Source organism: Ptychodera flava, chromosome 6, assembly GCF_041260155.1.
Source record: "Ptychodera flava strain L36383 chromosome 6, AS_Pfla_20210202, whole genome shotgun sequence".
Lineage (NCBI taxonomy): Eukaryota > Metazoa > Hemichordata > Enteropneusta > Ptychoderidae > Ptychodera > Ptychodera flava.
This window is the reverse complement of record NC_091933.1, coordinates 14,850,277-14,863,450: the sequence shown is the minus strand read 5'-3', so window position 1 is coordinate 14,863,450 and position 13,174 is coordinate 14,850,277. Positions and strand designations below refer to the sequence as shown.

Here is a 13,174-nt window from a genome sequence, read left to right as displayed (position 1 = left end):
GGTAATTTTTTAAATAATTTTGGACCAAACAGACATCATATTTCACCGGCTGCAGTTTTTTATCAAAATTTTGGCAAAAAATTCCGAAAAAACTGACTGGGGTATACATAATGGGGGCAAAAAAACTGGCTTTGGTGCTCAAAGGGTTAAGAACTCAAGAGGAAGAGCAATATCCTATGTACTACAGTTATGTTTGTGATTTTTTTTTGCACAGTGTCTATTTTTCACTCAATAATTTCTGTCATCACAGAGTATGACAGCATGTAAACTCTTGTCAATAATAGCATATTATTGCATGTTGTCCCTAATGTACAAGTGACTTTCAAACCAAGTTTCAAGGTTTTTGGATCAGTATTAAAAATGGACTGTTGGCAGGGACATACATGTGAGATTGACACCTTTATGCTGAATCATGACATAAAATCCCATAACACTATAATAGTCCGGGGTCACTTGTCATGATTTTTGCTTCCGTGTGCATTTCGTGAAACTCTTGTCAACATATATCATTTTGTTCCTTAATATCTGGAGAGTCCAAAAAACATTGTTGGCATTTTTTCTTTCCACTTGTCAAGGTCAAATTCAAGGTCATTCGTTACTCCACAAATTCCATTGATTAAGCATTGTAGTGCCTACAAAATGGCTTATACTCATTGACCAAATTACTTTATAATACCTTCAGTGGTGGAAGGGAGCTTCACAGCTCATAAAAGATTTAAAAAACCTTATTGTTTCTGTTTGTTACTATTCTATATGAATTTATATGCAATTACAAGGATTTGCTTGTATTGCAGTTGTACATCTTTTTCCATGCACTGTACAGTGTTAAATAATGACACAGATCGGTTTTTGACATGCACTGTGCTTGACAACTACATCATAAATTTCCCTGCATCTCGGCGTAAGCCATCCGCAGTATTACCAACTCTGGTAGGTTGTAAATTCCAGACCTCTGTGCAAAATTTCACTAGTATAGACAGGATTGCTGTGCAGCCAGCAGTGTGTACTCTCTGCGTGTAGTGAGAGTAAGTCATCACTTTTCCTCGCATTTGTCTCTAAGTCATATAAAACGATTTGTACTTTTTCCTAACAATAGCAGGGATTAGAGACTTGTTGCTAATCATAGGCTACATGCAGAAGCAATTTATCAAAACTAAGCCTCTGCGCTGAGAAATATAGGCTATTACCTGTGGCTTTTGAAAATCAACTCCAGTATGCACAATGTTGTACTAACCAAGACACCTATTGTTAAGATATTGATACTGAGTACAAAAAATGATTCATTAACAACGGTTGAACCTTTATTGTGAGACACTGGGAGTCCATAGATTATTTAGGGTTAAAAACGACAAAATTAGCCATATACGGTGTTAGAAGTTTCTCAGAAACCGTTATCCAAAGGCTATTTACTCGATATTTTATTGTCACCGAATCTTGATATTTAGTGGTTGCATTTCACATATACATATTTCACATAACTGACATTGCATGCAAATAACTTCGTCAAACTTTCAGTAAAAAAGCCCCATTTCATTCCTCCGAAAAGAGGACGTTATGCCTGATATGTCAGGAAGCAAGTAGTGAGCTTGTGTCACCTATCCCACTGAATATGACACAGTGCTGGAGTTTGTTCACCAGAGAGGTGAAGTTTGTGATGATGTCTTTCCAAGAATATGTTCAAGACTCAAGGATGATGATTCCTCTTCGAATTCCCTTCGAGATTGTGGTGCTTGCTGGCATAGGGAATGCTATGCAAATACTTGCCACAAAGGTCTACTGCAGTGAACAAAATTGCGCTATGAAAAAGCGTTAGAGCAATGTGATAGCTCTGTATTAATAGGTTTAGCTCGTGGACGACCCTGTACACCAACTTTACCCTCATCTACCATGTAAAGTGCTGGTTCATCTGAACCTAAAGTTGCTTTCACTAGATCATCAGCTAGTACATACGACAAAAGCATGTGTTTTGTCTGTCAACAATATATATTTCCTTTGGGTCCTCTCCATGAGGTTTCTTCATTCAATGCTGGGAAAAACCACAAATAGCAGTAAACCAAGGAAATCAGACTTGTTAAAAGTCAGACTCAGTGATGCAAAGGATCCAAAGGATGCTAAAGCCATGACATTAAATATCAATCACAAAAGATGTTGGACCAAAAACATTGAAAATGTATTGCGAAATTTAAACACAAATGCAGACCCATTGTGTGAGACTGGATCTGCAAATGTCAGTAATGATTAATACCACCATGCTTGCTGCAGATATCAATTGTTTCCTTGTTGGAAAATTCTTTAGCTGAAGGTTCAGTTTTAAACCTGGGTGAAGTACATGACTCATATTTGGCAATACGTAAGGAACATGGCATTGTGAACCCATCAATTGGAAATAGGAATTAAAGAAAATTATAACTGATCACATGAAAGTGTGGAATTTGGAAAATCTGCACGACACAGTGAACTAGAATTGGTTTTGCTAAATGCCACTAAAGATGCAGCAATACAGAGAGTTGCTGAGGAAAGTACAGAGGAAAATGTAAGAGTACTGTTCAAAGCTGCCAAAATTTTGAGAAAGCAATATCATTTTCAAGAAGTACCCAACCAAAGGCAGTCTTATCCAAGCAATTCTCAGAGTCCATTATCAAACAATGATATGGAAAATGATGATTGCCTAACCCCACTTGCCACCTCCAACAAACTAACAATGGAAGCTGGAGGAAAACACATTCATACCCATAGTAAGCATGCTTCCTCCTTTCCCTGAAGCAGTCGTGCATTTGATCAGATATTCTTGTAAACAAAATATATACAAAACAATATCTGCTCTTGCAAGACGAATGCAATGACATCACATGTAAGAAATGTGTCACAGTGAGGCTGATGAAAATTATTGTCCGAACTGTTCACCTCCTATAAGTAACACTTTTGTTGATGATTTTGATAATGATTAACAACTTAAAGCATGAAAATCTTGTTTTTTTTGAAAGTCACTCATGCAGAGTTATCAAAGTTTTGAAGTTGCTGTGTGATCGTATTACTTTTATAACAAAACTTTCTTCATATTAGAGATTATGGCATTAAAAGTCATTGACCTTTGACAGGAAATGTTAGACATCTGACTTCCTGAGAATGTTGTATAAGTTTTATGAATCTGAAATTGTATACAAGATAATCATTGTGATGTTTTAAGATATGGAAGGCATTTCTACGAAAATTAGAAAGAATTTTCATACTGACCTTCAATTGACCTTTGGTAAAGTAGTTCTATATTTTTAATACAATAACCGTTTTTTTTTTCAAAAAACCTCAATGTTAATGATTGTAAGGAATAATTCACATCAAAATGCATGTTTCCAAAGGTAATATGGTTGCAAACTGGCCATAAAGTCTGTTCATGGCTAAGAAAAAACGATTTTTGTCGATTTTAAGGAAATGACCTTGAAATGACCTTCAGAGTTGTCAGAAAAAATGCCAACAATTTTTTTTGAAAAACTTGGCCATTAAGTAAATCGATGAGCTAGGTTGGCAAAAATCTTCACTAAAAACACACGGAATGACAATTGACCCCGGACTATAACAATCTTTATTGTGTTTACTGCATCGTATCTGATGACACTGGTTTTTCAGCTTGTGATCATCAAGATATTGTAATGATGACATAATTAATCATTTCTAACGTCCTCCTTGATTGTGAATGTCATTTTTTCAAAGGACAAGATATTGTAGAAAAGTTATTATTGGATATTGTCTCAATTTGCCAGATGTGACTTCACCACTTTAAGAATAACTCCACACTTTGACATTGGTTTATCATTCAGCATTTCCAAACCTTTTTACCAAACTTTGCTACACTACCTCAATCTTCAATGAGGTTTCTAAAAGGCATACAAAGAGACCTGAAACTTTTGATTGGAATTGTCAGGTCATCAGTCAATACATACCGTCCCTTACTCTGTAAATGTGATGCATATTCTATCTCACGTATAACCATATATACAAATATTGAAATAAGTTGATTACCTGGCCTGTTTTTCAAGCTCATCTATCTTTTCCTTCTCTTCTTGTTCCCTGTCTAACAAATTTTCCACTCTTTTCTTGTCCTCATCTTTTTCTTGCTGTTCTTCCGTTGCTCTCCTTTCCAGGTACTTTTCCATTTCTTCTTTCAACTCTTTGAAATGTCTCCTTTTCTTGGCATCTGCTGCAATCTTCTCCCTGAGCATTTCATCTATGCGTCAAATTACCAAAATACATCACGGTTAATCTCACATCTTTTATCATTTTTTTCTTGAAATTGTTTTCCGGTCAAGAGGAGCCTTTTCTATGGAATCAGAGTTCCCATTATACATTTCTTATCATGATTGTGATAATGTGTATTTCAATTGTGACTGTGTGACTGGGGATGTTGTGTTTATTTGAACACACATGATCATCTCTGGCTCACAACAGTATTCTAATTATGACCAATTCAGTAAAATGCTTCAATACATTTTAATCCCTATCCTACCAAGTTCATGTCTCAACATCAGGTCAAGTAGACACTGTATACATAAGTTTTACTGACTAAACCTGCTATATAACATAACATGCCGAGAAGGTGAAAATACATATTGGTTTTTGGCTCAATATTGCTTTTTACTGACTTGGCAATATGGAAAGTAAAGGGACTGGCGGGATAAAGGCAAAAGTGGAAATTTTCAACTCAGGGATTAACATGGCGGCATCAATTTCCAATGTATACGATTAAGTACTGGTAACACAATCCTGACATTGGCTATTTAATCAACTAATGCAGATATTGGACTTCTAGTATCAGACACATGGCCACAGTGAATAAACGATGTAATAGACTGACAGAATTTCATACTGAAGGTCTAGTGCACCAAGTCACTTTCAGAATTTGATACTGAAAGTCTAGTAGTAGTACACCCATGTCATTGCCAATCACCTTGAAGGCAGAAATGAATATCAAAGTACGACATCTCAGTGTCACCTGTAAAATTTGACTTGAAAATTATTGAAACAGATTATTGAACATTACCCAATACAGTGTTCTGCCGAGGCCGCGGCCTTGCGCCATTGCCGCAAAAATAAAATTGAAGACCCCAAAAAAGTCAATCATCGGGTCCGCAAGGCGCAGCGCGCCATCAGTCCCTCTAAACTTTCGGTAAAAAAATACACTTATTTACGTACTATACGCGAAAGGCCAAACGCGGAAGTAGACATTCCACGCTGCTCATGCGTGTATGCTGCTCGTGAGAACTTGAGACGTGTTTCTTCCATATCTATTTGCAGAATCATGAACTAGGTTTTCATCGGCTAGATTCAAGTCAGCCAGTCAGCGTCTCTGTTAAATTCAATGCCTCACAGTACTCTCTGGAAAGGAAAATTGCTTCCGTGAATAAATCAAAACACCGAGGCAGAACAATTCTTAGTTTTTTTGGACCAATGCCGCCCTAAAAAGGCAAATCCAACAACCGGATGAGTGAAGACAATATGATTGAACACGACATCGTGTCTCAGCTGTTTACATCCTAGGAAACTGAAAACCAATGCACGCCGCTGGAGGGACCGTGGTCAGAAACAGAGCAGTCTCAAAACATTGAGCAGCCATGCATCGGAAACTCAGCCTTCATTGAGGCAGGCCAGTGTTTCCGTTAACGCAAAATCCTGCGTATTTTACGCAAAATTGTTCTGAAATACGCAAAAAAAATCATGACTGTGTAAACTAATACGCATTGAGAGAAATGCCGCTCCATGACACGACGTACTTGCCGCACTGCATGTATTGCATTGTATTGCCTGAATGTGGTTCAATGCAGGACAAAATTAGAACATATGCACCTGCTTGCAAGTGACATTTATCATGATATTGCAACATTTTAGATTTTAGCAGACCGCAGCACTTTATGCAACATTGTATTTAATCATCACAAAACGTCACGTCAATCAGTTCTGTACAGACAATGGCACTACAGATGCAAAAAATTCGAGAATCGATCGAGTCTACGTTGTTGGTAACACAATACAAATGGTCATTACGTCGCATGTTATTTGGAAAGTGTTTACGGATGACCATTTAGAATCTGTCAGGTTGCATTCTTGAGAGGTCCCGCTGGACTTTGAACAGTATCTGCTTTTTGTTGGCCCTTTGAAAACACTAATTTCACAGTCAGATCTACGGTCTTTTCTTTGAACATGAACTCATTGGGCTGCTCAACGATCATATACGGGACTTGCGGCACACAGTCCATGTAGCCGACAATGAGATGCAAATGATATGCGGTCAAGGTCTCCTCAACTAACTTTCAGCTGGTTCTTCACTTTCTACTATTTTTTTAGTATTTTTTACAAAGGCACAGACTTATTCTACCTGCAACTTAAAACTGATAGTGATTTTATAGCTCATTCTTTACTATTTTTCATAGTTTTTGGTACCGGTTACACACACTTCGTGTTCGTGTCGGCTACATGGACGATCTGCCGGACTTGCATCACGGCATGGCAAGCGTGCAGCTACACCTTGAAGCCCTCCAGGTTGTTGTTTTTTATTAATAGAGCATGCGCATTACAGGAAACCCTCCAAGTTCTACAGAAAAGACTGCCCAACTCACATCAGATACTGATTCCTTAGCCATAAGCATTTTGAATACATTTTACGCAAATAAAAACTCAGTTGCGTAAAATCATACGCAAGTTTTGAAATTGTCACGCAGGCATGTTCGACGTCTTCATGAAAAATGGTTACGTAATTTCAGCTGGCTCCACTACGATGCCAAACACAACCAAATGACTTGCAAAGTATGCATAAAGCATAATAATAAACGAAATACGATGACCCGAGACAACATGAATTTCCGAACGAGTACACTTACTCGCCTTGTAGACTGTAGGTAGGACCATAAAACCGCAGCACTCATGGAATCTGCGAGTTCGAACTTCGAAACAACAACACGGGTATGGCACGTAATAAAGTGTATAATTGTCTTGAGAATGACCCCCTTTTTCAACAGCGACCCACTTTTTGAGCTTCCATGGGCCCTTAGACCCCACTGATGCAAAAGCTTGGCAGAACACTGCTTAGCCATAAGCATTTTGAATACATTTTACGCAAATAAAACTCAGTTGCGTAAAATCATACGCAAGTTTTGAAATTGTCACGCAGGCATGTTCGACGTCTTCATGAAAAATGGTTACGTAATTTCAGCTGGCTCCACTACGATGCCAAAAACAACCAAATGACTTGCAAAGTATGCATAAAGCATAATAATAAACGAAATACGATGACCCGAGACAACATGAATTTCCGAACGAGTACACTTACTCGCCTTGTAGACTGTAGGTAGGACCATAAAACCGCAGCACTCATGGAATCTGCGAGTTCGAACTTCGAAACAACAACACGGGTATGGCACGTAATAAAGTGTATAATTGTCTTGAGAATGACCCCCTTTTTTCAACAGCGACCCACTTTTTGAGCTTCCATGGGCCCTCAGACCCCACTGATGCAAAAGCTTGGCAGAACACTGCCCAATACTAACAAATCTGTCTGCATTTACAGTAAAGTCTATTTCAGTATTGTGCACGTGTTGCAATGTAATGGGAAACAAATACAGAGAGCAAGCTAACCTTTGATTCTTTGTAAGGCATTGGCAGCAGTGCGTTTGGCAGTCACCAGTAACTGTTGCTTGGCCAGGTCTGCTCTGATCTCCTGGAATTACAAATATATATTAATAACAGAGAGAGTGTGAACACTTCTTACAAGCACTAACATGGCCTGAAATATAACCATTGTAGTTTGCATGGAGATTGATCTTGTCGACATCATAAACGGCTGTATTTGATTGAGAAATGTGCATATTTGACATGTTAACCTCTCATAATAAAAGAGCGGACACGGCATACATAAGAGCATTTTGCTATGAACAGTACAGATATTATGGGATAGGCGCAATAGGAGTGTCTGCAAGAGTGAATTCATATATTTTGTTCACTAGCATAGTCTTTTAAAAATTTCACAAGCAAAATCTGTTGTCTTTGGGGAAATACACGAGTACAAAAGTCGAATTTGTTGCTTTATGGTATAATATAAAGCCAACAATTTCTTTTAGATGTAGACAATTTTTTTTATTTTTCTCAAAATTATGGTCAACAAGTCATTGATAATGACATAGTCCCCACTTGTAATAGGAGTATTAGTCTTGATGGAAATGTGGTCATTAAGAAGTATCACTGGAGTGTATATGTTCAGATCTATGGGCACATAGGTCTATATCATTATTCCCAATGTGCAAAAAAGAGGCATGTCTAAGTTATGGTTCTAAATCGGGAAAAAAGATCAGACCTCTAGCTGTATTGGCCAGCCAAGAAATACATATGCACATAATAAATGAGGTACAAGATGTGACATCTTAAGGTCTATTATCCTGACAAATTTGAAGCGTACAGAACTTGTGGTTACTGAGTTATGCATATATTAGTATAATCAAGGTCAAAGGTCATCAAGGTCACTTGACATTTGAAAAAAAAACTGTATTGCTAATTAACCCCTATATGCCAAAATTCAGACCTCTAGCTCTATTGGCTTGCCCATATATGTGCATAATTAATGAGGTAAAGCATGTGTTGTCATAAGGTCTCCCATCCTACTAAATATAAAGGACATAGCACTTCTGGTTCCTTATCTATTGACATGAACGTGTATTTTAGGTGAAAGGTTATCGAGGTCACATGACATTTTGTCAAAAAAATTCTATCCTATAGTTATCCCTATATACCAAAAACCAGACATCTAGCTCTATTGGCTCGCTCAAAATTAGATATGCACATAATTAATGAGGTACAATATGTGGCGTCATAAGGTGTCCCGTCATACCATACATGAAGGTTGCCGCACTTGTGGTTACTGATTTATGGACAAACATGTATATTTGAGGTCAAAGGTCATTGAGGTCACGTGACATTTTGTAAAAAAATTGTATTGATAAGTTATCCCTATATACCAAAAATCAGACCTCTAGCTCTTTTGGCTCGCTCAAAATTAGATATGTGCATAATTAATGAGGTACAATATGTGGCTTCATAAGGTGTCCCATCATACCATACATGAAGAGTGCAGAACTTGTGGTTACTGAGTTATGGACAAATATGTATATTTGAGGTCAAAGGTCATCGAGGTCACGTGACATTTTGTCAAAGTGTCTGAGATATCAGCGGAACGGATGAACGGATGGACTCACAGATGGAATCACGGACAGACATGATCCAATCTATAAGCCCCCTGGACTTCATCTGTTGGGACTAAAAACTGTGTCACTGCATCCTTTTTGCAATATGAAAACGGTGAGAACTAAATTTTATTTTTCTTGGCCTTATACATGGAAGTCTATGGAGAACCGCCTTATACATGGGAGTCTATGGAGGTGTAAACTAAAAAGTCCTCTAACACGGCCAAATTTGATCGCATTGTGAAACAAATCGACGTGCATCTGTATGAGGTAGGGTACTATCCTTGTACCAAGTTTGAACGAAATCGCTCCAGGCGTCTCTGAGATATCTGCGTGAACGGACGGACGGACGGACGCACGCACGGACATGACCAAACCTATAAGTCCCCCCGGACGGTGTCCGTGGGGACTAAAAAGAATTGGCACAGGAATATCTCAGATATCTGCATTCATGAGCCCCTATGCATGGACACAGCATTAATATTAATTTCATCCTGGAACGCCTGTGGATCATACCTGGGGACCCTGTGGATGGATATCAAATACAGGAAAGAAAACGGCCGTCACACAGCCATTTATGATCTAATCATTACAAAAATCAGCGTGCATATATATGTGATAGGGATTAATATTGTACCAACTTTCAGTGCAATCGCGCCCAGCATCGCTGCAAAATTTACGTGAACGAACGCACAGTCGTAAAATATAGGAAACAAAATGGCCGCCACGCAGCCATTTTAGACCAGATCAAAACAAAAATCTATGTGCATATGTATAACATATAGAGTAATCTATGTACCAAGTTTGAAATGAATCGCTTCTAGCATCACTGACAAATTTGCATGAACATACCCACTGACATGAAACACAGGAAACAAAATGGCTGCCAGACAGCCATATTGAATTGCATCGTAAAACAAATCGACGTGCATATGTATGGCATAGGTGATAATCCTTGTACAAAGTTTGAATAAAATCGCTCCAGGCGTCTCTGAGATATCTGCGTGAACGGACGGACGCACGGACGCACGGACGCACACACGCACGCACGGACATGACCAAACCTATAAGTCCCCCCGGACGGTGTCCGTGGGGACTAAAAAGTGTAGCCCATGAACATTTTTGTCTGTTTGGTCCAAAATTATGGAAAAAATTGCAGAAAAATTCCTAAAATTGGTAAAATGTTGCCCTGACCTTTTTTTTTTTTGGGGGGGGGGGGGGGGGGGGGGGGGGGGCGCGGCGGGCGGGTGATGGGGGGGGGGGGGGCCGCGATTACAGTGCTCATATGGTTAACCATAATCTTTGTATCAGTAGCTCTTTCACCACTTGTAGGAATAGTCACTTTTCACAGATTCCTACCTTCTCTTCTCTGGACATTGATTTGAGTCGTGCTATCTGGTTCATCACTGTCACGTACACACTAGTCCTCCTGCGAACATGCTTGAGTTCTTCAAGCGACAAAGTTACCAGCAGACGCGGAATCTGAACTTCAGGGTTACACAGGTGATGCTGCAATGTCAAGAGTGAGGACAGCGGATGAGTGAAGTATCCAAATACTCAATGGAAGTGTGGTGATGAAGTTATTGTTTATATAAAGAGCTTTCTTGAAGATGGTGTCAGCTAAGACCATTGTACATGTATTAGCATACACATGTACATGCAAACAGGCATCCTATTGTCAGACTACATAAAACAGTAACATATTTTTCAACTGCTACATCTGTGTGTCAAATTTGACTTGATTTTGAGACAAAAATAGAAATTGTCGATATATTCCAATAAAAGTATACCTATGATCTATATCAGGTACATGCATCATGACTGTGATACATGTCGTAAAATGTAGTTAATAACAATGTAGGCATTCACAGGGAGCCAGACAGTACGATGTGCAAGCAGTCATACGTGTTATGTCACAACAAAAACATTCAACCCACTTCAAAGTACCTGCCATGATGCAAAATCAGATTTGCTGCACATGATGGAGAAGAGTTTATTATATGTACACATTTACAGTAAATTTCACAAAAAGTCATACAGAATATAACACACATTTATGGAGATTGCTGAAGAATAGCTAAACACAAATTATGAGACTCACTTCTGGATAGCAGAGTTTCAGCAGGTTGATAGACTTGCCGGTGATAAAGAGATCTTTAGCCAGGTCTCTTAGAAACATTGGAACACTCTCTGAAGCATCTTCCACTGACAATACAAAGCCGTTAGTCCAGTAATATTTATCTGTTGGTATGTACAACAAAGTGAAAAAAATATGTTACTCATGATGAAAATTACACGACAAATACATCTATATTGGTCTTCTTTGTTTTAAAGCATTGGGGCTGAGAACCTAACAAATTATCATCTCTAGTCGAACTATATGTATAACTGTATATTATACCGTATGTATATATTATATTGTTACACTTTACAATGTTTTACTGAACTTCTAACATAATGCCACAATAATTACATTCAGTACGTATAAACTGGAGTCTGACCTATCCTGCTTGAATTGAAATGCAGACTGGCAAGACTGACAGCAAAGCACTAAATCACAGTCTGAAGACTTGCGAGTTCCATCATTGCTACTAAACCACCACTGAGGGCGCTCTTTTCCCAACCAACTTGAAATTTCAATGGATTTCCCATGCGAAACATTAAACAGTATCCAAACTGATATTGATGTAACACCTGTCAATAGGATTTGTGTAGCTGAATGTTCTTACATAGGAATATTTGGCTCAAAACCACTGATTAGAAATTAAAATTGAATTAGATTGAAAAGAAATGTTTACATGATGTCAGATATGTTCTGATATTATGATATCTTATGCATAATTAACATCTGTCCACCTGGTATTAATTCTTTGAATGTGGCTCAGCCTTGATTTGTATGATACTGACACATAACATTGAACATTTGTATAGAACAATACAAAAATTTCCTAAGGGATAGAAAACTTCTCGTTAAAGGAATAAAGTATGGGAGGGTTAAAAAAGGCATTAATCTAAAAGATAGTTCACTGCATTCAATCTGAGAGTTAATGAAATGCTATTTTTTTAAGCTATTCTGTTGACTACATCTTACCTCTAAAGTGGAAATATTCATCATTGACTCGTATCATGAATTCTCTGTATGGGTCTTTGCATACTCCATCAAATACCCAGTCTTGAATAAACCTGGATTAAAACAAATTTGGACCCAAAATCATAAATCTTTACAATACATCATGCAACAGAAAGTTATACACGTAGACTAGATCAAGTCATGATAACGTATTTATCTACATGTATCTGCAATGGCAGAATCATTTACACTTGGAACAATGCTTACAAAAAACCCCCAGAATACATGCATGTTCCACTCTTCAACATAACAGATTTGGTGTCGAACTGATTAAGCAATAAAGCACACCCAGCTATGGTATACCACAAGATTTTGACCAGTTCACAACATATATGCACGAGCGATAACGAGTGCATATATCAAGTGAACTGGTGAAAATCTCGTGGTATACCATCGATGGGTATGATTTATTGCTATTATATCATAACAGTTGAAATTCTGCCGTGAAACGTCATAAATGGATTTTTGCTCAAGCTGAGAGCTTGCACACATGCCAGCCGTGGTATATCGCCAATCTACCACGGCTCTTTTTGCGTCTCGACCAATCAGATCGCTGTATTTGGGCCATCAATATACTAGTATGATATAATAGATATTTGAGCACAGTAATGATGGGAGTGGTACACACACTTACATGAGGTACGGGCCACAACTGACTCTGAGTAGTGACAGCAACACCATGTAGTTATCAGTGTGGCAACAATCCAATGCTTCTTGGTAGATATATGATAGTAGCTTGATACCAGTTGGGAATGGATCACCAGCATCTCCTGGTTTTGTTCCTCTGCGTTTGTCACACAGACACAGCTCATACAGGTACCTG

At 38.3% G+C, this 13,174-nt stretch overlaps 1 protein-coding gene across 1 annotated transcript in view; it reads right to left on the bottom strand.

Moving 5' to 3' along the window:
• Positions 1–13,174, bottom strand: part of LOC139134934 (gamma-tubulin complex component 6-like) — a 45,917-nt gene that overhangs the window by 17,999 nt on the left and 14,744 nt on the right. The window contains exons 11-16 of the mRNA XM_070702035.1: positions 12,986–13,171; positions 12,313–12,404; positions 11,323–11,462; positions 10,581–10,730; positions 7,624–7,705; positions 4,018–4,222 (exon numbers count right to left, since the gene is read on the bottom strand). Coding sequence (XP_070558136.1) covers positions 4,018–4,222; positions 7,624–7,705; positions 10,581–10,730; positions 11,323–11,462; positions 12,313–12,404; positions 12,986–13,171 — 855 coding nt within the window. The remainder of the gene's footprint in view (positions 1–4,017; positions 4,223–7,623; positions 7,706–10,580; positions 10,731–11,322; positions 11,463–12,312; positions 12,405–12,985; positions 13,172–13,174) is intronic.